Here is a 26,560-nt window from a genome sequence, read left to right as displayed (position 1 = left end):
GTCTCCTTATATACCTATTATATTAGAAACGGCCCCTTGACTATACTATACTTCTGCTTTATTCTCTAGGGTATCTATAGCTAATTTACAAGTGTTAGCGAAATCAGATTTATCTCTGCTCTATTATCTACTAGTACAAGTATTTCGTGTTATTTCCATTATACCGTTATCTATAATCGCTTGTCTTACTATCGTCATCTAAAGATTACAGCGATTTCCTATATTTCTACTAGGAGGTCTCGATATAATAGTTTCTTACGCTAGTTCCTCCTATACTACGCTACCACTTGCTGTTACACTGGCGTTAATGGTTTCTAGGCCCTTCGGAGGGCCCTAACCCGTTTCCTAGGTCAGTACTAACCTCTTCGATTATTCGGCTAATAGTAGCTTTGTCGATCGTGCTTATTTCTATAAGCTATTAAGTACTTGTAGCTTCTTACCATTAGGTCTGTTCTACTTTCTATTATATATACTATAGCTTTATCTGAAGCTCCCGAATCCGTGATTACTTTTCGTCCGCGTGATAAAGATAATCGTTACTCTAGCACGAGTCCTATATATCTTGTCCTATTCTGTAGTACCTAGGCTAGGCTCGTTTTAGAACTACTATAATACCTTCTAGATCGTAGGCTTCGATCTTCTAGAGCAATTTGGCTGCTCTATTTCCTATATCGTAGACCTATTCTATAGGGTAGAGGCTTCTGTCCTTATTTCCTTATTAGGTAGGCTAGTAGTTGTTCTTAAACTTGTTACAGAAATGATATTGGCATTCGTATACTATACATTGAAACTAGGGTACCTATATATATACTTCGTATCGTAGGTATAGTTATATAATGTTATCTAGGAGATATTAGAATTCTTTCCTAAATCCTTCCTACTATATATAGACTATAGGTACCTAAATACTAAGGTAGGAATGTTTTTTCTAATAGTTTTCCTATATACATTTGTCTTTTCTATAGCTTATATATATAAACTAGTACTCTAGGTTCTATATGTTATAGCTAAGTTACTAGTCATCGAAATACTTAGTATAGTTATTAGGTCTATTATATATCATAGGCTATTCTCCTTTGATAATTTCTACAATACGTTAGAGTTCCCTTATCTTATCCCTTATCTTATTACTCTATTAAGCGAGTCGAGTTAAGCGTCTATCCCATTTATATAGTTCCATATTAAGCCGGAAAACTTCATTACGGTACTATTCGATTCGTTCCTAGAGGAATAAAACATTAGGTCTAGGTCTATCGACTCCTTAGGTATTAGTTATCTACGATCTATCCTACCTCTATATAACTATAAAACCCTACTACCTCAAGGCTAGGAGAATCGAAATCGGTGGCGTATACTCCCCTATCATATCCTATTTAGTAATACCTATTTCTAGATCTATAATAACCAGTTCGGAGTATAGCGTCTATTCGTCTTTACCGTTACTATCGTATTTAGAACTATCTGTATCGCTATTCCCGTTTTTATAGCTTATAGCCGCTACTTCAACAATATCCCTAGTTTCGTCAATAACTATAGTTTCCTTTCCCGGAACTAGTTTCTAGTCTTTTTTTGGGCTTTGGCATTCCTACTTATAATGTCCTTTCTTTCTATAGTTATAGTAAGTAACGTTAGATTTATCTTTGGCTATCTTCTTCTTGTCTTACTTCTATACTATATCTATATCTATAGCTCTAGGGTACGTTCTATATATAGTGCTAACGTACGTTCGCTTTTTCTTATTATTAGCCTTAATTATAGTTCTACTTATTTGACCTCGTTTCTACTACTCTTATATATAGAGTCGATTATTAATTCTAATAGCCTATATAATATATTTATCTAGAGTTTTAGGCTAGTTATACTTATATAGCTTATCTTTAACCTTTTCCTTTAAGCCATTATAGAATAGTTATATTAACACTTTATCATTAAGCTAAGACTTAAGTATATCCTATCTAAACTATATAATATAGGAGGTTACTAACTTAGTCTATCAGAGATTAATAAGTCTTTCTTATATATAAATCTTCTTATCTTTATTACTAAAAACCTTCCGAAGCTCTTCTTTAAAACGGTCATAAGATCAAAAGACTACCTATATAAATATATCTTAGTTATCTTTATCCTCTTTAATAAGGTAGTCATTCTATATAGGCTCGAACTATCTAAGTACCTTGCCCTCTAGTCTCGTAGCTATATAGAGGACTTTGGCTTTGTCGTCCGGAAACTTATTATCATTAAGCCGGAAGTAGGATCAGAGGTTTGTTAGAAACCCTATAAGGTCCTCCTTAGTTCCTCTGTATTTACTAGGTAGTTCGATCTTGATATAGCTTGCTTTAGTATTCTCGAGCGCCTTGATTTTGGCGTAGGCCTTATTAACTAGTTTCTACGAATGCTTTTCGCCGTTCTCAAGTTCCTTAATTCGAGCTTAAGTAGCCTTATCTCTCTAGTCTAATTCCTAGATCTGCTATTAGAGTTAACTAAGCTAGGCAAGTAGCTATTCGGTTATAATATTAGTAGTTATATTAATATTAAGGTCGAAATTACCTTCGTCCTAAACTATAATAGAATAGAGGGAGTGATAGTAACGTGTGACGAACCTAACTTAGACTTCTTCTAAAAGGGTTTAGACGAAGGTAGGTTAAGTAGGACAAGCGTATAGGTCGTCTAAGGGATTTGGTAAAGCTAAAGGGTTTATAATAATACTAGAGTTATCTCTTATAGTAGTTAACGATACTTGGTATAAGTACTATAATTATAGGTTACTATTATTAGTAAACTCCTAGAGTCTATTATAACGAGTGACTAGCTAGCTATATATATATATAATTGTCTATCCCTCTTTAATAGTTATTATTAGTACTAGTTCTCCTTTTACTCTGTGATTCCGCGTTATCGACGGTGATATGTTATTATCACCGGTGAAGACTTTAGTCTTAGCGGTGATAATCTTCTGATTAGCCCGTTAAGTGATTAGCTGTCGGAATGTCCTATGTCCTAGCTATAGCCTGCTAGGCTGTCTATATGCTTATCTATAATAGACTAAGATAAGCGTATTAGTATAGGCTAGATTACCCTAGACTATTAAGAAAGGCTAGGTATAATAGCGTCGCCCTAAGGATAATCTTGCTAAGTAGATGTGGCCTCCTCTCTTTAAATAGTCTAGGCTAGAGGACCTTAAACTAGCGCCTAAATACCTGCCCTAGTTTATAGGCTAGGACGAGCTAGAGGCTAAGACTAAAGCCTAGTAGAGGCATTAGTAGTCTAAGAAGCGACTATCGCCTGAGGAGGATAGTAGGGCTAAGAGAGCAAGGTAATAGGAGGCTAGAAAGGAGGGCGTTTAAGTATCGAATTCGCTAGTAAGAGCCTTGGAGCGAATTTAAAGGGGAAGTATAAACTAGGGTAGAAACCTCTTAGTATAACTAGAGGGGTATAGGTTATAGATTTGTTTTTCTAGTTCTAAACAAGTTATATATATACTAGATATAAATAAGGGGTACCTATCTAGAAGGTACCAAGGGATAATAAGGATAGTAGATAGTTTTTATAGAATAGATTAATAATAATAGTAATAGGCTACTATTATAGTATTATTTATATAATAATAAGATTCTTCTTTTACTTGTAAGTTTGGCTATCTTTTTCTATATAGGTAGACTCTTTTATATCTGCCTAGAGGGGCGTTGTTGTCGCCGTCCCCGTGTCTATCGCTATCGCTATCCAGGAAGCTAGACTTTTCTGCTGTAACTACGAGTGCTTAAATATACTAGACACTTTGAGCTAACGCTCCTCTCTATCTAACTAGGCAGAGGTTTGGTCTTAGGGGTATATAACTGTTACTAGGAGAGGCTAGTACTAGTTTAGTAGATATCTATCTTTAGCTTATAAGGGTACTTAAGTACCTATTATAAAAGCTAGGCTAGCTTAAGTCCTTTAGGTACCTTATTAAGGAAATACTAGATAGCTATATTTAGAGGAATTTAAGTATCTTTCTTAACCTTTAGCTATTCCTATATTAATAGTAGGTTATCCTTTTCTTCTATCTAGATAGAGATAAACGATTTTATATATCCTAGAGTTAGCTATAGCTATTAAATAGGTAGCTTCTATTATCTATTATTTACTAGCTATCTAGATAGTTAATAAGGGTTAATATTACCTTATAGAGTCTTTAGCTTATCTATATATAAAGGATTATTAGGCCAATAGCCTAACGCTATCTAGGAAGCATTAAAAGTATATTAGAGTAATATTAGATATATTATATAAGTATAAACTATTATTATTATTATTATTAGTCCTATACCACTATGCTAATAAGTATACCAGAGCCTCTCTAGTTATATATAAAGGAAACTATACCTAACAGGCCAGATAAAAACCTCTGTCCCTCCTTTAACGCCCAATCCGGAATACTAATACACTACAAAGAAAAGGAGAAGTAGCTAGAACAGCCCTATAGAGGCCTTCCCTCCCGGTCTAGCCTCCTTATAAGGCGGTATTCCGGAAGCCTCCCTAGGTCCATCAGCCACTATAGAATCCTCCTTGCCAAACGATGGTTATAGGCCTCTATACCCTATGAAACAAGGTCTAGGTCCCTTTGTGACCGTATTTCCCAGGATTCCCACGTTCGGCTTCTTAGTAGGTTTAGGCACCAAATAACCAGGTACTTGACAGTCTCCCTTCCCTAGCTATAGGTATAGTAAGGGGTACTAACCCCTAGGACTTGAACCCTAAAAAGGAAGTCACAGAGGCTAATAGCCCCTATACAGGCCTATACTAATAGGGAGCTCTAGGCCTTCGTTAGGCCCTGGTGCCTTTATAGGCCTTCCCCCGTAAAAACTAGGCACGGGGGGTCCTTGTCTGATATACGCTATATCCTCCTACCGGCTTGGTCGGCCCTCTAATAGTTGCTCTAGCTAGCTACTACGGCTAGTTCTATAGCCTGTAGCCTTCTTTGTAGGGTCTATAAGGGGGGTTGACCCCTTCTATAGCCTTCCTAAACCCATTACCAGACTATCGACCTTGCTACCTCTAGGGCTATAGGCTTTGGCTCCTAGCCCCTTGCCCTGGTCCTTCTCTTCCGGAACCTCTGGCTAAGCCTATTATAGGCCTGTTGGATAAGAGCCCTCGTGGGGACCCGGGAGGCCCCTAGGCCTACTCCGGCCTATGGGAGTGGCTGGTCGAGTTTGGCTTCGAAGTCGGCTAGCCTCTTGTTAAGATAGAGGTCGAGGGGTGGTACCTAGGCTTCTGTCTTGAGGCACCGGGTAGGGGTAGCCTTATAGGCCCTAGTAACTACTTGGAGGGCCCTATATTAGGCCTTTGATAGTTCCCTAGCAGGGCCTTCCGGCTTGCCCCCTGGCTTGGTAGGCTTATAGAAGTTCGAGGCCCTATAAGCTAGGGCGCTATAGATATACTTAGTATAGACCTTGCAGGCCTATAGTAGGCTAGGGCCCTAGGTCTTTATAGCAAGCCTAGTTAGAGCAAACTCCTAGGTTTCTAGCTTCTTGGCTACCTTTATATAGTAGGGGCCCTACTATAGCCTCTAGTCTAGCCAGACCCCTAGGAATCTAGCCGACTTCAAAGGGGCTATAGTAGTAATACCCCCTCCAGGCTGTAGGAGCTCTAGCGGTTATGACCACTATTTCTAGCCCCTATTAAAGTAGATAAGTTTGTACTTTTCTAGGGCAAAGGCTATACCCCGGGTCCTTACCTACTATAGGCAAGCCTCCTAAGCCCTCTATAGCTAATCGTTACAGGCCTCCTCGGCCCTCCCGAAGGCTAGAAGGTTAGTATTATTGGCAAAGCCTACCAAACTGACCGTAGGGCTGGCCTAGCGAATAGCCTAGTAGAGGGAGGCTATATAGAGGATAAATAGTATAGGGGAGAGGGGTAACCCCTAGGGGACCCCGGCCCTCACTACTATATCCTCCATTTTCTGGCTATCGAAGTAAAGGATAGCCACCCTATCCCGTAGCCACTCCCTAACCTAGACCACTAACCACTTTAGGAAGCCCTAGCTCCGTAAAGTGGTTAATAGCCGGGTATAGTTAGTAGTATCGAAAGCCCCTAAGATATCGAGCTATAGGAGGGAGGTAGCCGCCTTATGCCTCTAAGCCTCCTAAACCTGGGCCGTAATAAGCCGGATAGCTAGTTTGGTAGACCTATATTCCTGGTTACCTATCTGCTTGGCCGGGAGAAGCCCGTAGGCCTCTATGACGGCCGTTACCTTCCAGGCGACTATAGCCTCTAGTACCTTGCCTACTATTAGTAGGAGCGCTATAGGCCTATAGCTACTTAGGGTGAAGTAGGCCTATAGGGGTTTACTAAGCTTACGGAGGACTACTATCTTAGCCCTTTTAAACCGGGCCGGGAAATAGCCGAGCCGTAAGCTCTCCGAGGCTAGTATAGCTAGTATCTGGTAGAGCGGCCGCCTATAGGCCTTTAGTAGGCCTATAGGGAGGAGGTCCTCCCCCGGGGCCTTCTACGGGGCTGCTCTAGCTAATACTACCCTAATATCACCTACCGTGACCTCCTGGCTTATTTCGAACTTCGGCTCCTAGTGGTCATTTAGATTCGGGTCGTTGATATCCGATAGGTCCGCTTCCAGGTTTGGAAAGAACTTATCGGCCAAGGCCCTAGCCTTCTATTAGTAGGTTATAAGCCCTCCTTTAAAGGCTAGGAGCTTTAGAGGGTCGACCGGTAGGTGGCTTTATAGCCTTGCCTACTGCTCTAGTCTCTATAATAGGTCCGGCCGGTTGGTTGCCTCCTATAACGTAGCTCTCTAGCTCTTGGTCTTTATAGCCGTAATAGTCTTAGCCTAGTCCTATAGGGCCTGCCGAAGTACCTCCTGTATATAGGGGTTTAGGGTATCCCTATAGGCCCTCTCTACCTCCTTAGCCCTCTTCTAGGCCTCCTAAACCTCCTTTGTCTACCATCGAGCTCGTTTACCATCTATACTAGCCTTCTTTGCTAGAGCCGAGACTATAGCTATTTCCTCGAGGGCCTCTATAAGCCTATCGAAGGCCTATAGAAGCTCCTCCGGGCCCTAGAAGACGGGCCTGGCTAGGGTCGATGCCTACCTACCGAGCTAGAGTAAGAGGTAGGCTACCTCGGCCTATACGACCTCCTCGTCTAGGCTCTTCTAGTCCTACCCTTTATTAGCCGGTATAGGCCTATTAGTCCCCTAGAGGGAGACATTTAGGGCCTATAGGTAGTGGTCAGACTTCCTACGTTCTATAATATCCCTATAGGTTGCTTCTAGCCTAGCTAAGGCCTAGAATAGGTCTATCGTAGAAGGCTGGCTGTATTGGTCCCCTTAGGGGGCCCTAGTAACCTAGCCGTATAGCGTTTGTAGGTCAAGGTCCTACTGGTCTATAAGGCTAAGGAGGTCCCTAGCCCCCGGGCTAAGCCTGTTAAACAAGTCCTAGACTAGGTAGTAGAGGTTAAAGTCACCTATAAGAACTAGGGGGTAGATTAGCCGAGGTAGGGCTAATAGGTCCTATAAGAGGGCCTGCTCCCCCTTGTTATTATAGACTGACCAGAGCTCGAACCCCCTCTCTCCTAGGGTCGGAAAGGTTACCCTATACTAGTTCTCCTCTGCCGAATAGTCCTATTAGCCGACCGGGAACCGTTTAGCCACTAGAATAGCCGCCTTGCCCTTCGGCTTGTAGACTAGGTGGTATTTCGAAGCCCGGGGGCAGTATATTGACCCTATAGACTAGTTAATCTACGGTTCCTAGATAGCTAGTAGGTCGTATTTAGCCTCCTCTAGTAGGACCTCGAGGGCCTGTTTGTTACCTTAGGTATTCTACTAAAGGACCTTAATTTATATTCGAGGTAGCCGGGGTAGAGGGCAAAGGTATAGTAGTAGTAGGCTCTATAGCCATTGCCCCCTTAGCTAGTTACAAGAGGGAAGGGGCTCTAGGCTATAGAAAGGAGATACGGGTCTGTTGGGCATCGAATAAGGCACTCCTAGCCACCTATTAGGCTAGGGTAGGCCTCCTACGGGGGCGTTTAGCCCTAGTTTAGTAGTAGTCGTCGTCCTCTAGCTAGCTACTAAACTCGAAGGTTACCTTCTGGTATGGTTACTCTGGTAGCTAGAAGGTTCGGGGTCTATACTAGTAGGCCTCCCTAGCCCTCTCCTAGGCCTCGACTTTCTTTAGGTAGCCCCTATACTAGGCTATATAGGGGCCCCTATAAGCCGTATACCTATAAGGGAGTTAGTTAGAGTAGGTAGGGCACTAGGCCTCCCTAGTCTTCCCTCCCTCGCTATAGGCCTTTACGCCATAACGGCTATAATGGGCTAGCTGCTAGTAGTACCGTTAGGTATAGCCAAAGCTCTAACACTTATAATACTGCCTTGGCTCTAGAGCATCCTAATAGGGTTTGTAATCTAGTACCTAGGTATCCTAGACTATGCCCTCGTTATAGGCCTTCCGGGCCTCTTCGAGGTCCTATAAGCCTAGGAGCACTATAGCCTACTTTCTTTACGGGCTCTTTAGTAGCCGGAATTTAACCGTTTCGATCGAGTGTAGGCCTACGGCCCCCTTGAAGTCTTGTTCGCTAACCCCCTGTAGCTCCTCCTTCCGGACTCCTTTAGCTAGGACTATAAAGGCCCTACCAACCTCTCTAGCCTCCTCTCCGAAGGCTATAGCCACCTATCGCTTATTAGCCGAATACTAATCCTTGGTAGCCTTATCTTTGAAGACCACCACTATATCCCTACTTAGGAGCTTCCTAGCCGCGACGGCTCCCTAACGGCTAGAGGCTCCGTTGACTGCTTAGACTATCTCGGCCGGGGTTCGGGCTTTGAGGTCCTCCCGTAGGCTCGCGTTCCGTATTATAACCTCCCGCGAGGCCCGTAGCGGCACTGCCTTAGCCGATGGTAGGCCTCCTTAGGGGCCTGTTACCCCCTATTGCGGCCCTGCGGCTACCTGCGCCTAGGTAGGGCAAGGGGTAGCCTTAAGGGCCTCTTTAAGCCCCTTTTTAACTTCCTCGGCTACGAGTTCCTATAGGTTTAGAACCGGGCCTATAATAGTAGTCGTAAGGCCCTATAAGAGCCTGTTGGCAAGGTCTAGTGCCTTGCCCCGTTTAGGGCTTAGTATAAGGTTGACTAGTTATATAATAAGACCCCTTAGCTCCTTGATATCCGGGGTAGGGTAGGCCTATAGTAGGCCCCCCTTTGATTAGCCCAAAGCTATAGGCCTCCCCACTTAGTGGCTTAGTGGTAGGCTTTAAATCGACGTTACGTTTAGGGGCGCTAGGTGGTCTGTGCGGTGAAAATTTTGACAGTCGTGCGAGGTACGGTCGGATTGTAGTCGGGTCTGGTTCCTACGCCTGCGATGCCTGTTGTACACCCGTAACGGCTTGCGTGTGGTTGAAAGTGGTGCCGTTAGATAGCGCTTTTCGAGAGCTTTCTAGCGATGGTAGTTTCGTGTGTTTTGGTAGGGTGTCCGTGAAGATGTAGGAGAGGCCTGTCTTCTTTAAGGTTTATAGAGGATAAATAGTATAGGGGAGAGGGGTGATGACAAATATAATAGGTAGAATTTCTATTAGAGTTTACCTTTATTATACTCTATAAGAAAGGTATAGAAAATATATAAGTAGATACCTTAAGTAGAAGACTAGACTATAGAAAAGGGAAAATGACACTATTACTACTATTACTAAACGAGTAACTAGATAGGTCACTATAATACCTAGTATAACCCCTTATAAATAAAGATAACCTAGTATAACTATTTATAGAATATTATATAATCTTTAGGGGAGAATAAAAGGATAATACTAAGTACTAAGATATACTAAGACCTAAAGTACCTAAGGATATAAAAGAACGAAATAGAAAACTTTAGTATTATAGTAAGGTATATATATATAAGGACGACAAGTAAACGGAAATGATCTAAGAACTATATAAATTATAACTTAGAGGATATAAGGATATTACCAAGATAATTACCTAAGTCAAACGACATTATAACTTCCTATAACTAAGTATAAGAGTTAAGGAAGTTATATAGAACTATAATATCTATAACTATAGTAAGGTAGTACGATATAAGCCTTATAAATTACTTTAACCATTATTAATGGCCGAAAACTATAGAGTTTAGTTATAATAGACTTTATTACGAAGCTACTAGAGTCTAAGAATAGAGCTATAGGAGTAATCTATAATAATATCCTTACTATAGTAGACTACCTAACGAAATAGGTATACTTCTTTCCTTATAAGGAATCCTAGATAGCTAAGTAGCTAGTAGAAGTAATCTACTAGTAAGTTATAGTAGTATATCCTTAGCTATAAGGATAGATTATAGACTAAGATACGAAGTTTATATCGAAGTTTTAGTAAGCATTAATATAACGTATAGCTATTAATCGTAAGCTATTAATAGTATATTATTTATAGATAGATAGACAAATAGAATAACTTAATTAAGTTATAAAACAATACCTCTACTCCTATATTAACTACTAGCAAGATAATTAGGTTATATTACTAGCTATAGTATAGCTTATATATAATATAATACTAACAGAAACTACCAAAGTCATACCATTCTTTATAAACTATAGATATAAAGTAGACTTATATTAAGGACTAGAAGTTATTATACTATAAGTAATAATCAAGGTAGGACAAATATATATATTATATAAAATGCTAAAATAGGAACTCGAGTTTATTAAAATCAGAATAAAGTACTACTATAATAAATATAGGCTTGAGGGACCTTACCCAGAGAAGGAAAACAAAGTCTACTTAATTTTATAGAACTTATAAACCAAATAACTAAGTATAAAGCTAGACTTTAAAAAGATTAGACTATTTAAGATCGCTAAACGAATCTTAATATCTAACTATCGACTATTATTACTATTATCTATATAACTATAGATAGATATTTTTTATATTTTACTTCTTAAACTAGTACCTAAGAATACTAAACTTACTATAAACATCGAGGCAGAAGACGAAGAGGAAGAATAGGACGTCAAAGCAATCCTAGACTTACGAATCATTAATAGAGAACTATAATATCTAGTTAAATAGCTCGATTTCGGACTAGAAGACAACTTATAGGAACTAATCAAGAACTTAAACTACCCTAAGAAACTAGAATAGTTCTATTAGTAGAACCTAGATCGACTAAAGGCAAATCTAAGACTAAATTGAAAATAATACCCTAGTTAATAATATTAATACTATTATTAAGCTATATATCTAGAACCGCCCCTAATTCCTACTATTCTACTACCTCTAATTTGTCTAAATTTAACAAACCCTAAGTAACTATATCTACCCCCTTCTCTACTAAGAACTCTCGTTATTTATAGACCTAAGTCAGATAGGCTAATACCTTAGAAGCCTTATACTAATACTCTTATAATAAGGCCTTAGCCTCCTTCTCCTTAGCCTTTAAGCGATACTACTTATATATATTATTATTATTATTATTAGTCCTACACCGTTATATTAATAAGTATACTAGAGCCTCTTTACTTATATACAAAGGAAACTATGCCTAATAGGCCGGATAAAAACCTCTGTCCTGCCTTTAACGCCTAATCTAGAAAACTAGTACTATAGAGAAAAGGAGAAGTGGCTAGAATAGCCCTATAGAGGCCTTCCCTCCCGGTCTAGCCTCCTTACGAGGCGGTATTCTAGGAGCCTCCCTAGGTCCATTAGCTACTATAGAACCCTCCTTGCCAAACGATGGTTACAGGTCCCTATACCCTATAAAACAAGGTCTAGGTCCCTTTACAACCATATTTCCTAGGATTCCTACGTTCGGTTTCTTAGTAGGTTCGGGCACTAGATAACCAGGTGCTCTATAGTCTCCCTCCCTTAGCCATAGGTATAGTAGGGGGTACTAACCCCTGGGACTTAAACCCTAAAAAGGAAGTCACGGAGGCTAATAGCCCCTATACGGGCCTATACTAGTAGGGAGCTCTAGGCCTTCGTTAGGCCCTAGTACCTTTATAAGCCCCCCCCCTATAAAAACTAGACACGGGGGGTCCTTGTTAGACACGCGCTATATCCTCCTACCGGCTTAGTCGGCCCTCTAACGGTTGCTCTAGCTAGCTACCACGGCTAGTTCTATAGCCTATAGTCTTCTTTATAAGGTCTATAGGGGGGGTCGACCCCCTCTATAGCCCTCCTATACCTACTACCGGACTATCGACCTTACTACCTCTAGGGCTATAGGCTTTAGCTCTTAGCCCCTTGCCCCGGCCCTTCTCTTCTGGAACCTCTGGCTAAGCCTATTATAGGCTTATTAGATGATAGCCCTAGTAAGGACCTAGGAGGCCCCTAGACCTACCCTAGTCTATAAGAGCGGCTAGTCGAGTTTGGCTTCGAAGTTAGCTAGCCTCTTATTAAGATAGAGGTCAAGGGGTAGTACCTAGGCTTCTATCTCAAGGTACTAGATAGGGGTAGCCTTATAGGCCCTAGTAACTACTCGAAGGGCCCTATATTAGGCCTTTGATAGTTCCCTAGTAGGGCCTTCTAGCTTACCCCCTAGCTTGGTAGGCTTGTAGAAGTTCGAGGCCCTATAAGCTAGGGCGCTATAGATATACTTAGTATAGACCTCGCGGGCCCGTAGCAGGCTAGGGCCCTAGGTCTTCGTAGCAAGCCTAGTTAGGGTAAACTCCTAGGTTTCTAGCTTCTTAGCTACCTTCGCGTAGTAGGGGCCCTATTATAGCCTCTAGTCTAGCTAGACCCCTAGGAATCTGGCTAACTTCGAAGGGGCTATAGTAGTAGTACCCCCTCTAGGCTGTAGGAGCTCTAGTAGTCACGACTACTATTTCCGGCCCCTGTTAAAGTAGATAAGCTTGTACTTTTCTAGGGCAAAGGCTATACCCTAGGTCCTTACCTACTATAAGTAGGCCTTCTAAGCCCTCTATAGCTAATCGTTACAGGTCTCCTCGGCCCTCCCGAAGGCTAGAAGGTTAGTATCATTGGCAAAGCCTACTAAACTAACTATAGGGCTAGCCTGGTAAATGGCCTGGTAGAGAGAGGCTATATAGAGGATAAATAGTATAGGGGAGAGGGGTGACCCCTAGGGGACCCCGGCCCTTACTACTATATCCTCTGTTTCCTAGCTATCGAAGTAAAGGATAGCTATCCTGTCCCGTAGCCATTCCCTGACCTAGACTACTAACCACTTTGGGAAGCCCTGGCTCTGTAAAGTGGTTAGTAGCTAGGTGTGGTTAATAGTGTCGAAAGCCCCTAAGATATCGAGCTATAGGAGGGAGGCAGCTGCCTTGTACCTCTAAGCCTCCTAAACCTGGGCCGTAACAAGCCGAATAGCTAGTTCGGTAGACCTGTGTTCCCGGTTACCTATCTGCTTGGCTGGGAGAAGCCCGTAGGCCTCTGTGACGGCCGTTACCTTCCGGGCGACTATAGCCTCTAGCACCTTGCCTACCGTTAGTAGGAGCGCTATAGGCCTGTAGCTACCCGGGGACTACTTATATATAATATAATCTATTATAATATAATTAGCGATATACCCTTATAAGGAAGCTAAAAACCTATAACAAGAGACTAGAACGCTAGAACCATTATAAGTATAATTATAATATATATAAGCCTTATAATACTAAGATTTCTTAATCATTTTATATACTTGGTTATACTCTATATAATAGGAATATATTATTACGATAAATCTATAATCAGAAATAAACTAAGCAAGGTACTCCTAATAAATAGGCACTTAGGATCTATATATATTAACTAGTATAATTAGTAATATAAGGGATAATAAGGAGTTAGAGGGAAAAGTATATATAAGGACTATAAGGGTTAATAGAACTATTTAAAATAGCCTATAAGGGCTTTGAGGTCGAAAGCCTTAAAGGGAGGGTATTATATTTTAGAAATATATATATAGATACTACCTAGGCTATTAATATAAGTAGACTAATTAAGCTAAGAGGATAGAAGGACTAATTACTATATAAGAGGCATTATAATTACTATACTTACTAGTAATCAAGGTAATTACTACTATATACTTACTTATAATCACTATAATTAGGAGTAATCACTAGGGTATATATATATATATGGATAGTTACTTGTTAAGGTAGACTCTAGGAATTTACTAGTAATAGTAACTTACAATTATAGTACTCCTAATAGTATCGTAATACTATAAGAGATAATTCTGTTATTATAAACCCTTTGGCTTTACCAAACTCCTTAGACGCTCTATATACGTACTTCCCGCTTGATAACCTTCGTCTAAACCCTTTTAGAAGAAGTCTAAGTTAGGTTTGTTATAAGACGGTGGTGATGATAGATATAAAGATAGTAACGACGATGCCCCTCTAGATAGATAGAAAAGAGTCTACCTATATAGAAAAAGATAGCTAAACTTATAAACGAAAGAAGAACTCTATCCTTATATAAACAAGCCTATAATAGTACCTATTACTGTCAACGTTGTTATTCTGTTCTGTACAAACTGTCTATAGTTACTTTCTATCTCCTGGTGCCTCTTAGATAGGCACCCCCTATTTATGTCTAGTGTATATGGTATAACTTATCGGAATTGGAAAAACAAATCTGTAACCTGTGGCCCTCTGGTCACACCGAGAGCTTCCTACCCTAGTCTAATATTACTTGTTTCTCTCCTTTATAGATAGCTTAACAAGTCACTTTTCAGACCTTTAAGCCACCTGCTACAAAGCTCTCCCAAAAGCTTACTAGAGCATACCACTGCATTCGACACTTAGGTACCGGCGGTGAGGCCGGGCCACTCTTGCAAACAATGGTCAATTCCCCTGCCACCAAGTCATTGGCCGAAACTGTCTTACCTTCCCAGAAGTTGGGGCGCTGACCTAATGAGGCTCGCGTAGTTACCTGATTTATAAAGCTTGAAATCAAAAGTGCTCCTATCATACAGCGGTATTGAGATCCTTTGGCCTTGCAGCCACGCCGTAAAGTGAATACAAGATCACCTAAGGTTGAGACGTGAAACTAATTAATCTAACTGCTGCTCGTACGTATATAATTACCAGGTAGTAATTACCTGATTTCCTCTAATTATACCTACCTATCAACTGTACATATACGATGATACCTTCAAAATTCTTCTTGCATCGGCACTCCATGCCTGTCAGCGCAAGTGTACGGTGACACCCATAGATCCTCTGGGGAAAATGCGTGCGGCTCTGTCCCAGGTTCTATCTAAATATGTCAGTCGTCTTTGCGTCCAAGACTCCTGGGCCATGCGGAACGGTTTCCTAGGGGATGCTGTTGCCAGGTACTGTCCCCGCGCAAGGAGTCGCGGTAAGAGTCACCAGAGGGTCATGGTACAGAGGTACCTATAGTTAAGCCTCACGCACAGGCCGGGAACATTTCCCTAGCTGCGGAGCAGATTCCCAAACGACTGACAAATAAAGGCATCACTGATCATTGTCATTTCAGTGGCCGCGGGTACGGTGGACTACTTCATATCCATCATCGTTCGCCTCGGACATGCACTGGAAAGCATCATCCCCCTCCGACACCGCGCCCGCATCAGTCGTCGAGAACCTGCGCCCCTGCACCCCATGGTTGTCCGGCGCGATGTCCAGCGTGATGGCTGGCCAATAAACGTCGCCCATTTGCTGTCCGTACGCTTCCGGGTGTGAGTAGGCACCTTGCGATCCCAGAGGTAGGACGGCAGAAGCGTCTATTGCTCCCCGGCCCGCGAACATGGCACTGAGATCAGCCCAGAGGTTGGTTTGTGCCAGCCGGGTGCTTTGGTCCAAGTGGGCTCTTGAAGTGCCCTCCATGCACTGACCTTGGCAACCGGACTCTAGCTGGATCTGCAACCGCGGCGCCGGCGTTGCGATCATCACGGATTGGCTTCCCTGGACGGCCGCTGTACCGCCGCCGCCAAACCGCAGTTCTGGCACCGTGGTTCCAGCGCCATCAATCCCACGGTCAGGGTAACCGTTGTTGGGAGGCACATTCCCTAATATGTGTGGTTGCGTCTCGGTCACTGAGGGCTGCCCAAGGCTTTCCGGCATGTTGGTGCGGTCCGAGGAGGCAGCAAGAGTTGAGATGTTGTGGTCTGAATGCCCTGATCCCTGTGGTCGGAGGCCGTGTCGCACCGGGGATCGCCCGCTTGCCACCTGCCGCGCCGCCTGGATGCGTGCTCGTCTGCGGCTGTACGACATGCCACAAGTCTTGAGGCGGCAAGCTTCAAAGACTGTGTCGATATAGTTCTTGAAGGCGTCGAACATGGGCTGAATGTTGCCAGTGTGTCCTAGTACCTCGTGGATCCGCTGCCACAACAGACTCGTGGAGTCGTCGGTATAAAACTGGGCATAGACCTCATCGAGTTCGGTGGGAGGCACAAAGTCTAGATTCGCTTATCGTTAACCCACACAGCCCAGGAGGAAAGAAAAAAAGGAAAGAGAGGGGAATGAGAGGGGAAAGAACAGAAAAAAAATAAAAACTGCATGGCTCCCAGGGGAAAGGCGGGGAGGGGAGGGGAGGATCGGGCCATACCTGGCTCGGGTATCTTGGCATCTCCGGGGAATAACAGTCTCCACAAGCTCTTCCAGTCATCGATTTTGCCGTCCGCCTTGCGTTCATTGAGGACCTCTTCGATTCCGGATGTGATGCCATCTTCCGGATCCGCTCTGGACGGCGGCTCTTGGGGGTCGCAGATCTGGTCCCTAGAGACCGATATATGTGCTTCCAAGGCCTTTTTCGATTTTATAGCTCGCCTGCAGCGCTGGCACGTGAATGGCCAGAGCTCTCTTTGATTGTGTGAGGTCTTCACATGCCGTCTAGTAGTTCGTTATTCAGAGGGTGCCCTCAGGATGTTTCGAAAGAGAGAAGGGGTGGGGGTGTGGGTCAAGGGTCTTGAGAGGGGTCGTCTTGGACGTATCGATCAGGACACTTACTTGAGCTGAGACATATTCAGAAACGACATTACTGCGCAGCTCTGAAAGTCCCGGACATTGAATCGCACCGGGTTCCTCTTACGGAAGGGGCAGCTGAACTCCGCGGTGGCCGGCCGGTGGTGGGTTGGCGAAACCTTTTGGCGTTTTCCACCTCCATCAGGGCTACCGCCGCCAGAACCGGCGCCGAGGCCGTCACCATCATGCTCATAAACATTGTAACGTTTCCGGCCACTGTTCCCGTTCGCATGGCAATCACCATTCCCATTGCTTGTATCAAAACCGTCGTCAGCGCCTCTTCCCGGCCAGACGGGATCGCCGCCAGAGTCCGCCGTGCCCAACGTCGATCTGCTGGCTCCCAAGTGGGTGTCGGCAAGGCCGCTCTGAAGGACGATGCGGGAGAGATCATCCAGGCAGTGACCGACTGACTCGTAGACCATCGGCGCCGAGCCGGCAAGAACCATCTCGTGCAGGGGAATAGCAAACGCCTGCTGGAGCACCAGGTCACAGATCTGGTGAATCATGCTGTCATCCGGCCCGGAGGCTCGCCGCCAAAAACCCTCGTCACACGAGTCTGACATCCCGGTGCTGCAACAGGAGGCACGTCGCTCTTGAGGGTTGTTTGTGCCCCCTGATGCTTCAGCCCCCTCTCCCCGGGAAGTCGGTGCGTTGTCCACATCGGCATCCAATTCGTCTCCTGAAACCACGCTCGGCTGAGCTGCGTCCTCGACTGGCTGCAGACTCGAAGGCGGGGATATCCCGCCTGCTCTGTGAGCAGAGTCGTTGCCGTCCTGGCCATGCCCGTCGCCTTGCGACTTGGCAACCGCTGCAGGGCTTGGTTCCCGACAAGACGGTGACGGTCCATACTCCGCGTCAGGCACAGTGAACCGACCGAGGTTTGACTTCCGCAAGCGCACCTGTTCCACTCGACGGTGCCCAGGAGCTAACTCATCGGGAAATGAACTGGGAGAGCAGTCGTCCAGAGTGGAAGGTGGCCCCCGTATTATTGTCAGGCGCCTCCTGGATGCTAGAGCACGAGGGAAAAGGCTCGAGCGCCTTGGTGGTGTTGCGCTTGTCTCTGCCCCGGAGTCAACGCCTTCCGAGTCGTCAGCACAAGGGGCGTCTGTGCTGTCAAAGTCGGTCAAGTCGGTGGCTGTCGATCCCGCAACCGACCAGCCGGTATTGCTTCGTTGCAGAGCAAGGTTGGAGATGCAACTCTCATCGGTATCTCGTCGCCGGCGCTCAGAACGGATCCTTATTACATCGGAATAGGAGCTCCGGTCCTTCAAGTCTCTCTCTTGAGAGGCGAGGCTCGGGTTATTGAAGTATTTCGTTAAGAATGGCTCAGGTCCATAAATGCTCTCTCTCTGGAGACGGTGGTGCTCGCTGGCTGCAGATTTCTCTCTCTCTCTAGGGGCGGTGATGCGGCTGGGTTGCTCCATTGGCGCAGCAGTCGACAGCGCAGGCGAAGATCGGGATTGGGAACCTTTTTTTTTTCTGTTGGGCAAAGCGACCAGGTTCGTCCCCAGGTGTGGCCAGTGGCGTTGTTCAATACTCAGAGCTCAACGTGCCGGGAACTCGCTTTGTATAACAAGGCGACGGGAACGATAAACGTGCGCAGAGGGTCGCCTCCTCTCCCTCACAAATCCCTAGGCTGAAGCCAAGCAAAGAGCTGTTAGCAGGCTGCCGTCCACCTTCCATCCCAGAGAGTGGAGATTCAGCCCAGCCCAGCCACGGAGTGGTGCATCAGGCTGATTGGCTGTGGTGGTTAACTATGCTGGGCTCTGTTCTGCGCTGTAGCGGCGGAGCTTTGGACTTCCAGCTGGTGGCCTGCAGTGGTGTTGGTTCTAAACTTCCCGTCCAGGGGTTGCAGGGCCGGCCATTGGCTCAGGCTCAAACTCGCGAGCACCAACTTCAAGCCTCCCACCACACCTCAGCACGCCCAAGCTTGTTCTTGGGACTGGGCTGATGACTGGGCTGATTCACCATACCATTCATTGACCATTAGCCTCTACAACCCCAACCTTCTCACATCAATCACACTCTGCCACTGTCAGATGAGATTTCGTGGAGCCGGATCTGCAGGAACAATTCAAACGTCTTCGCTGCCTGAACCAGCAGGGCGGGAACCTAATGCGGAGGCGAGCCAAGGCGAGAGTCCCATTGTCTCGTTGTCCTGCATATCGTCGGCTCCAGGCAGGCGCACGCCGGTGCCAGGTAGGGTAGGCAGGCAACCATGCCGGGCGTGATCAATCCCGTCTCGAGCCAGACATTCTCTATCCAACGAGAAGTGAAAGCCTGCCATAATTGAATCAGACGGAAAGGGGTGGGTTGAGACTTTGTGCTACGGTCCGTGCGGGCAGTCGAGGCTCCGGTGTTGGGGGTTCTTTCGGATGGTTGAAGCTTATCAGGAATGGTTTGACTTGGGGAAGAACACCCCCGGGTGCAACTGAATATTAATTACATTGGGGCCTGAGTTGTCGGTTCTGTCCATATCTTAGTCATCTACTAATTACGTAGGCCTGCCGTGCCCACTAATTAACTATCAACCAAGCCATTCCCTTCTAACTGCGGAAGGAATTCCCTGCCATTTCTAGGAAAGGTACCTTACTGTCCCCCGTTATGCCAAGGTCAGGCACTGTACAGTACGTACCTGAGGTACTTCGTACGCAAAGGTTGCGGTATGTGGTATATACGGATTACATTAAGATATCTGTCAATTGAGATCGAAATGAGGCCGCCCACAGGCACCTGCGCTGCTCCCAGGCGTGTTAGTTATTGTGTGGCGCGTGGCTGGTGGAATTCCCCTCTGCTGAGCCACAGCTTCCCAAGCTTCCAGTGCCACGAGTGTGGGACCAAGCCTCCCGCTCGCAATGCGACATCACCAGCTCCACGCCATCTCAAACTCAAAAAGAGAAGCAGTACGACGAAGTTCACCCGATCCCTACATCTAAACAAGTGGAAAACAGTGTCATCCTTCTTTATTCCGCCTTTTTTTTCCCCATCTCAGAGCTGGCCGTCGACGATGCCGATGAAGTTTTGCGCCGAGCGCAGCAAGGCAACAACAACCACCCCGCCTTGTGCGATGGCTCACGGAGCCCCGCCTTTTTTTCAGGACGGTTCTCTCCCGCCCTCCCGAGGAAAGCTAGGGACAAATGGCATCGCCACCCAGAGACAGCAGGCAGGGCATCCTGACTGCTCAGGTATTTGCCAAGAGCGCATCCAGCAACCCATTCAACGCCCTCAAGGCCACGCGAAGGGAGCTGGTGCTGCCATTCAGGGCGTTTCCTTGTGGGTGTGAACCTTGGCCTTCAGACTCGGGCCTCAAATTTCATCTCGCGCATTCTGCCAGCCGTGCTTTACGTTATTAACATCCCGGGACAGGGTGCCGAGAGTACGACTGAGTGTATACCTACCTAACCCGAGGTACCTTAGTTAACTACGGTCTGTAACTTCTTTGCGGTGTTGTACGGATTACGGATCCATATGCTGGAGAGAGGGACCTGGAGTGGGGCGCCAAGCATCAGAAGCTTGCCTGCCCAATGCTCCGCAGCTGCGGTACGTCAAAGCTCTGGCGCAACAGCGACGGAACCTTTACGGGTGCAAGCAATAGCAAGTCGTCTCTGCCTCTGAATTTTTGCCTCGTCAACCACCAACTCTCAACCGCGACCCGAGCCACCATTCCAAAACCATCTCCAAAACCATCCACAAACTCCACCACGTCAACGCGAAACCCTCAACGTCGCGTCATCAGCATCGAATCCGCGCACCACGCGACGAAATTTTACAAGAGCATAATATCCAACTCCTTTCTTCAGAGTCGAACCACCCCGCGCATCCGCGTGCATCTCAGCAATGGCCGGCGGAAAGGGCAAATCATCGGGCGGGAAGAGCTCCGGGGGAAAGACGTCTGGTGTCGAAGGCCCCAAGAAGCAGCAGAGCCATTCGGCGCGCGCTGGTTTGCAGGTATGTTCCATCACTGCAGAGCACACCTTTCTAGACGCGCCTGTTCCGCTCGGAGCGCAAAGCCGTCGAAGCGCCGCTCTCATTCACCAGTCTGGCCCGCCACCCCCACGCGTCTCCCCTTCATTCTCCGTCGCTATAGTTCATTAGATTGCACGCGCCATCGTCAGCTACCCCCAACATATCTGGCTAGTGCCAGCCAGCGCCGTACGCTCACGGCGACGGACACGGGGCCGTCGCGAGACCTGGCCACAGCCGCGATAAGCCCCGCAGCTAACGCCTAACAACAACACACGCTCCCTTGCTTTATTATGTCAAATCCCTTGCTAACGGAGCGCGTTCCAGTTTCCTTGCGGCCGCGTCAAGCGTTTTCTCAAGCAAAACACGCAGAACAAGATGCGCGTCGGCGCCAAAGCAGCCGTCTATGTCACTGCCGTCCTGGAGTATCTCACCGCCGAGGTGCTTGAACTTGCCGGGGTAAGTCTGAATCTGATAAGCGCGCCGTGGAATTCTGGGAACAACAAGCCAACCCCTTGATGTCGTTCCCGTACCTGTCTCGTCTGCTGCTGGAGCTCTGGCTAACCCGCGATCTCTCCCCTCTCCCTCATCCAGAACGCCGCGAAAGATCTCAAAGTCAAGCGTATCACTCCTCGCCATCTTCAACTCGCCATCCGTGGTGACGAAGAGTTGGATACACTGATTCGCGCCACCATCGCTTTCGGAGGTGTTCTGCCGCACATCAACCGCGCCCTTCTCCTCAAGGTCGAACAGAAAAAGAAGGCCAAGGCCCCCGAGGCGTAGGCACCGGCGTGGCAGACGCGAGTTTCTCAGTCACGTATTCGATAATGATGTTTGGCGGAATGGCTTGGTAGTCGTCTTGTTTGCTTCCAACAACCTTGGGCCCTGTCGCCCGCTCGGTCCTGATTTCTTTTCATACCGCGACGCGGCCCCTGATAAGGCAGGGCGAGAGCTGCTGCACCCGTTCAGGCACTCCTGCGGTGCACGGGCACAACATCGTGTCCGATGAGGGAATTTTGAGCCGAAGCAAGGCTGGCGTTGGTCTGGGGGTGGGGCATTGTGCCGAGGGAACAGCAGTCTTCTCGTTGGTTCGACCATTTGTTTTCTTTTCTCTGCGGGAGGGTTCTGATATCTGTAACAAAACACGGTTTTTGTCTCTTCTTGGGGTTTATGGGCTGAGCAAGGCTGGTCTACGTAACGCGTGAGTGGGGTGGGAATGGGAGGACGCCGGGCCCGACCGCGGTCTCACACAGGCGCCCACTTGCTTGGGCGAGACAGAGCGATGGGGTTTGGAGAAGGTCAACAGATAGGATGTGATTGCTCTCTTCGTTATCAGGGCCGGCGGTTGTTTCTGCAGTGCTCCTCTTTCTTGCGCCTTGTGTATGTGGCGTTACCGGCGGGAAGTGTCTCGGGACTCAGATGGCGAACCCGCCCTTGGGTACTTCCTTCATCGCTGCCGTTGCTGCTGCAGCCTTCATGCAGAGGGCCCCGTTGGGAAGCTCCCCTGGAGGAGAACCCTGCTCATTTGCCTGATGTGTAGCATTCGCAGGCTCCCTCACTAGGCCCTCTAGCGTGGGCTAGTTGGTTGTGGCTTGTTCTTCGACGTGTCCCCTGCCAACTTCCCCTTCCTCCTCCTACTCCTTTTCGGCCAGTTGGTATCTGCGGAACCAGAGTCACCCTCGTTTTTCCCCTCGCAATCTTCCCTTTTTCCTCTCCCCACCCTCCTTTCCCGCCTCCTCCTCCACCGCTGCCGCCGCCCCTTTCGCCTCGCAACTTTCCCCGCACCGTCCGTTCTCACTGATCTGTTGTGTCTCGTCATGCATTCGACTCGCTAAAGAGGCCTCACCTTCACTTGGAGGGCGTGTCCTGCGCTTGACGAAGGCTCTGTGCAGGCTATGAAGGCACTCCGATGGGAAGTCACAGTGGAGCGAGCAGCTGTGCTGCCCCGAGACGTACATATTCTCCTTGCGGCGCCTCACTTGCTTCACCGTGGCCCTGGAGAGTGGTTGCCAGGCAGCGCTCCGCGAATCGCAGTCGTTACCCGAGCGGCTTTCCGTGGTTACTAAACCCCACGTTGCAAAGGTGTCATGGTCCATCGTCCCGTCATCGGAACCTCTCTTCCTCTTCCCAGAGCCATTGATACTTTCACGTCCTGGGCCTGCCGTGTTGGCCACGTCCGAGAGCGTGTGAGCATCCCGAGTGGCAGCGACAGAGCGGCGGTATGAGCCCCAGACCGCCCAGCCAGTGTAGTCAAACTCGGTGCTACAGTATGATGAATCTCTCCCCTTCTCCTTCTGCCGCCGCGTTTCCGGCTGTGATTTCTCAAATGTCGTTGGTGTGCAGAGATAGTGGCTGCAACCCAGGCACCGCCGAGTGGCAGCTAGGGGATACTTAGATCCGCACTTGTGGCACGCCCATGTCCATGGATATGGGATCAAGGGCGGCGGTAACAAATTTGAGAAGACGGATGGAAATGCAAGGTGGGTTTCGTGGGTTGTCGATTGCGTGGAGTATTGTTGTGTTGAGGCTGCCGAGAGTGTGTCGCGGCCCTCGTTAGACTGATCCACGGCGTTGGATTCTGTCACAAGCATAGCCGAGCGGCTTCCGGTATCACCCTGGTGTTCTTGCTCTGGCCGGGGACTTTTCGACATGTATCTGCCGCCCATGGTTCTCTGAGCATGTCGAAGTCAATGAGTAGAATCGACAGCGAGGATACACAATAAAGCTCGTGTGCATGTCCCCGGAGTGCCTGCGGCGTTGACATTGAGCCCGAAAGCGAGGCCTGGTTTCAGCCTATTAAGTACACTGGATCTTACTAGAGTCATTGTGAGAATATAGAACAGGTCAATGGAAACGGTAATACTCTTTGTTCCAAGGAAAGAAATCTGCCCATTCTCCGCGTTCTTTTTTGTTGCCGGATCAAAATAGCACCGGCAATCCTCGGGCACATTAAGACAAAGCGTTCCTTAAGGAGAAAGGGAGCCTTTATATCAGGCACAACATTGTTCCAGGCGTCACCGAACCCAGCGACCTCGATCTAGCCACCCACTTCAGCATCCATTTAGGTCCGAGGTCAAGACATTCCCGGTTAGAGTTGTCGACCGATCTCGAATAGTATCAGCATTGAGGCGAAACCGAAGCGTACCTAGGGTAGGTACCCAAGCAATGTCCGTTGGGAACAATAACAGTAGCCATTGAATGCCTGCTGAAGTTCTTGGCACCTTGATGCTCAATTAAAGTACCCGAGTTTTTGCAGGATACGGCATGTCTAAGTTAACTCCTTAATACCTTGTGACATGTCATTGAAAGGCTAGCGGAACCCAATAGTATGTAAATATTATTCGCTGATTCCTTCCGTGTCCCACCATCGAGAATCTAAGGTCCAGCAGCTCTGGAATACCACGTGATGAATTCTTATGGTTCCCTGATTTTGCCTGCTAGGTTTTAATTATCTGGGTAGGTACCTAACCAAGGTAGTTCCAATTCATGCTGTTGTTCTGTGCGCCACCTCAAGCACTCCCCAGGTATCTTATTCGAAGCTGGTGATGACACCCGCTTCCGACATCGTTGCTCCGTCTCCCTCGGGTCTTAAACTTGTGGTGATGCAGTAGTGCTAATGCGCTGCCGACTAATTATTATCGCACTTTAGATAAGAATAGGCAACAGCGTGATTGCATTATCGAAGCTTTGCTACGGAATGCCACACAAAAATGCAATGGCTGTTCCTCCTGCTCTAAGTTGTCACTGTGCGTGTTTGGGTAGAACTTTCTCCAAAACCTCATCTGACCGCAACTGAGTCTAGCAACCCGCTGAACGCGCGACAGGAGATATAATCAGGCGGTTACCTACCTACCAAGTACGTAAGAACACCCCTACGGATATATCTTACAGCGGGCCTATTATATACTTACCTAGACATTACCTTTGTAATCCCGAGTAGTGGCTCAGAACAAGGTACCTTGGGTGCCTGCTTTGTCACTGCATAATATTTCTATACTGTGCTCCATACAATATATCCAGAAAGCACAGTGCTTGATGGTATGCTAGGTGTACTATACATCTGTCCACCTACAGGTAGTTATATACCCCATACTAGGGATGCACCTATACAAATAGGTTATTGGATAAGCATAGACACTACCAATCTTTGCATTACAGCACTATCAAATAGCTCAGATTACATGCTTACCGCGCCAAGGGCTCATGCGGATGGGCATGCTGCATGCGTGCTAGACAACTTATTACTAGGCACCCGGGGTATGGTGTAGATTTGTGGAGAGTTTTAAACGAGCCGAACTTCTCTAAGAGAAGGAAGGGTAGGATTGGTATTGCCGGGCTGCTGGGTGCACGGGTTCCTACACTGGCGTGGGTCAAAAACGGATATCTGACTCTACCGTGGGTGGAAGTCGACCGCTTGGTTGTCCGATGCCTTGATCGTCATTCCATCGGACTCGATCATGTGTTCACGGCTCCAATCGTGACGAGGTTATAACTTTTCACATTGCCGAAATTGGTCTCTAATTAAGTCAATTAGGGATTTTTGGCAGCGCAAGGTCTGGACTGTATAATACCCCGTAAGTCAGCTTTCAGTTGACTCGAAGTCGAGCGACAAATGAGAACTTACGGCAGCCTTGTGTGTACGTGTCGAACCAGGAGTATAGCCTTGCACCATATATCATGATATCACTCGGATTCGGGATACGTAGGGCCCAAGATGAATCACAGGTTTCTCCTGCGCTGCACCTGTAGGCAGGGTCGCCTGCCATGGCTCCAACCGCGTTCTTGAACGGGCTGGGAGGATTAGGGGTAGGCTGGAAATACGGCGACTCAGTCTGGATCATCGATGCGACCACTTTCTTGGCGTTGAAGAACTCGTATTGGTAGAAGACAGCATGCTCCGAGGCTGTCCCATAGAGCCATGTCGGGTTCCTGCTTTCGATCAGGAAACCTCGGGCAACGAAGATTGAACATTGGCTCTGTCTGGCCCGTCAGGCTCTTTTCCATTGTATGCGGCCGGCGGGAACCCGGAAAGCAGTAGGACGGGCCCAAGCCACGCCGGACAACTGAGCCCAGTTCTCGCCCACAATCACAGCATTGTTCGGTATTGTAACCGTGTCACTGATCATGTATGAGCCTGCATCAAAGTAAATGATGGAGTCTGACGCGTATTGTTTCAGGAACTGCTGTATGCACTGCGTGTTGTCAGATAGTCATCCCGGGGGCTTATGGGCGTGTTGTCGTGGGCATGGCTGCGAGGAGCAGGCCCCGTGTTCAAACCCCTGCTAAGGGAGGTTACGGTGACGGCGGCGATGACAGGGCATGACAGGCAGTACAGCAGAAGAAGTGACAAAACGAAGAACACTTTCATGGCGACGGGGGCCACCTGGTAAGTACAAGCAACAGAATCTCTGGCCTCGGAAGCTGATCTTTTTCTCAACGGTTGGCCACTTATCCAGATCATAGACCTCTACAGCTCGTTACTTTCGCTTCTTCTCCGTATTTATGAGCATATCTGCCCCTTTTCCGTGCAGATCGAAGAGATTCACGAGGTACTATTGTAATTCAGCCGATTCCGTCTGACCACCATTCCTTCATGCTGGAATGCCGGGAACCGGTGTTTGTTGGTCAGGAACCCCGCTGGTCAATATTATATTATCCTTGGAGG

General features: G+C 46.9%; 4 protein-coding genes across 4 annotated transcripts; 1 reads left to right on the top strand and 3 right to left on the bottom strand.

Moving 5' to 3' along the window:
- Positions 1–15,441: 15,441 nt before the first annotated feature.
- P884DRAFT_208964 (uncharacterized protein) lies at positions 15,442–17,495 on the bottom strand (the record flags this gene model as incomplete). Its single annotated transcript, XM_069438910.1, has 3 exons — positions 15,442–16,367; positions 16,517–16,737; positions 16,918–17,495. The coding sequence occupies 3 exons, from the start codon at positions 17,493–17,495 to the stop codon at positions 15,442–15,444; spliced, it is 1,725 nt and encodes a 574-aa protein (XP_069294622.1).
- Positions 17,496–20,769: 3,274 nt separating this feature from the next.
- Positions 20,770–21,678, top strand: P884DRAFT_209063 (histone H2A like protein; the record flags this gene model as incomplete). Its single annotated transcript, XM_069438916.1, has 3 exons — positions 20,770–20,880; positions 21,223–21,354; positions 21,490–21,678. The coding sequence occupies 3 exons, from the start codon at positions 20,770–20,772 to the stop codon at positions 21,676–21,678; spliced, it is 432 nt and encodes a 143-aa protein (XP_069294621.1).
- Positions 21,679–22,763: 1,085 nt separating this feature from the next.
- Positions 22,764–23,342, bottom strand: P884DRAFT_164034 (uncharacterized protein; the record flags this gene model as incomplete). Its single annotated transcript, XM_069437269.1, has 2 exons — positions 22,764–23,012; positions 23,106–23,342. Coding segments are annotated over 2 exons (486 nt in total), but the record flags the coding sequence as incomplete, so codon positions are not given.
- A 2,016-nt stretch (positions 23,343–25,358) lies between these two features.
- Positions 25,359–26,263, bottom strand: P884DRAFT_272406 (uncharacterized protein; the record flags this gene model as incomplete). Its single annotated transcript, XM_069442522.1, has 4 exons — positions 25,359–25,387; positions 25,520–25,871; positions 25,980–26,087; positions 26,192–26,263. The coding sequence occupies 4 exons, from the start codon at positions 26,261–26,263 to the stop codon at positions 25,359–25,361; spliced, it is 561 nt and encodes a 186-aa protein (XP_069294619.1).
- Positions 26,264–26,560: the final 297 nt, after the last annotated feature.

Source organism: Thermothelomyces heterothallicus, assembly GCF_042370625.1.
Source record: "Thermothelomyces heterothallicus CBS 202.75 unplaced genomic scaffold P884_scaffold_27, whole genome shotgun sequence".
Taxonomy (NCBI): Eukaryota; Fungi; Ascomycota; class Sordariomycetes; order Sordariales; family Chaetomiaceae; genus Thermothelomyces; species Thermothelomyces heterothallicus.
Note: the sequence above shows the minus strand (reverse complement) of the source record. Positions and strands in the feature narration are given on the sequence as shown.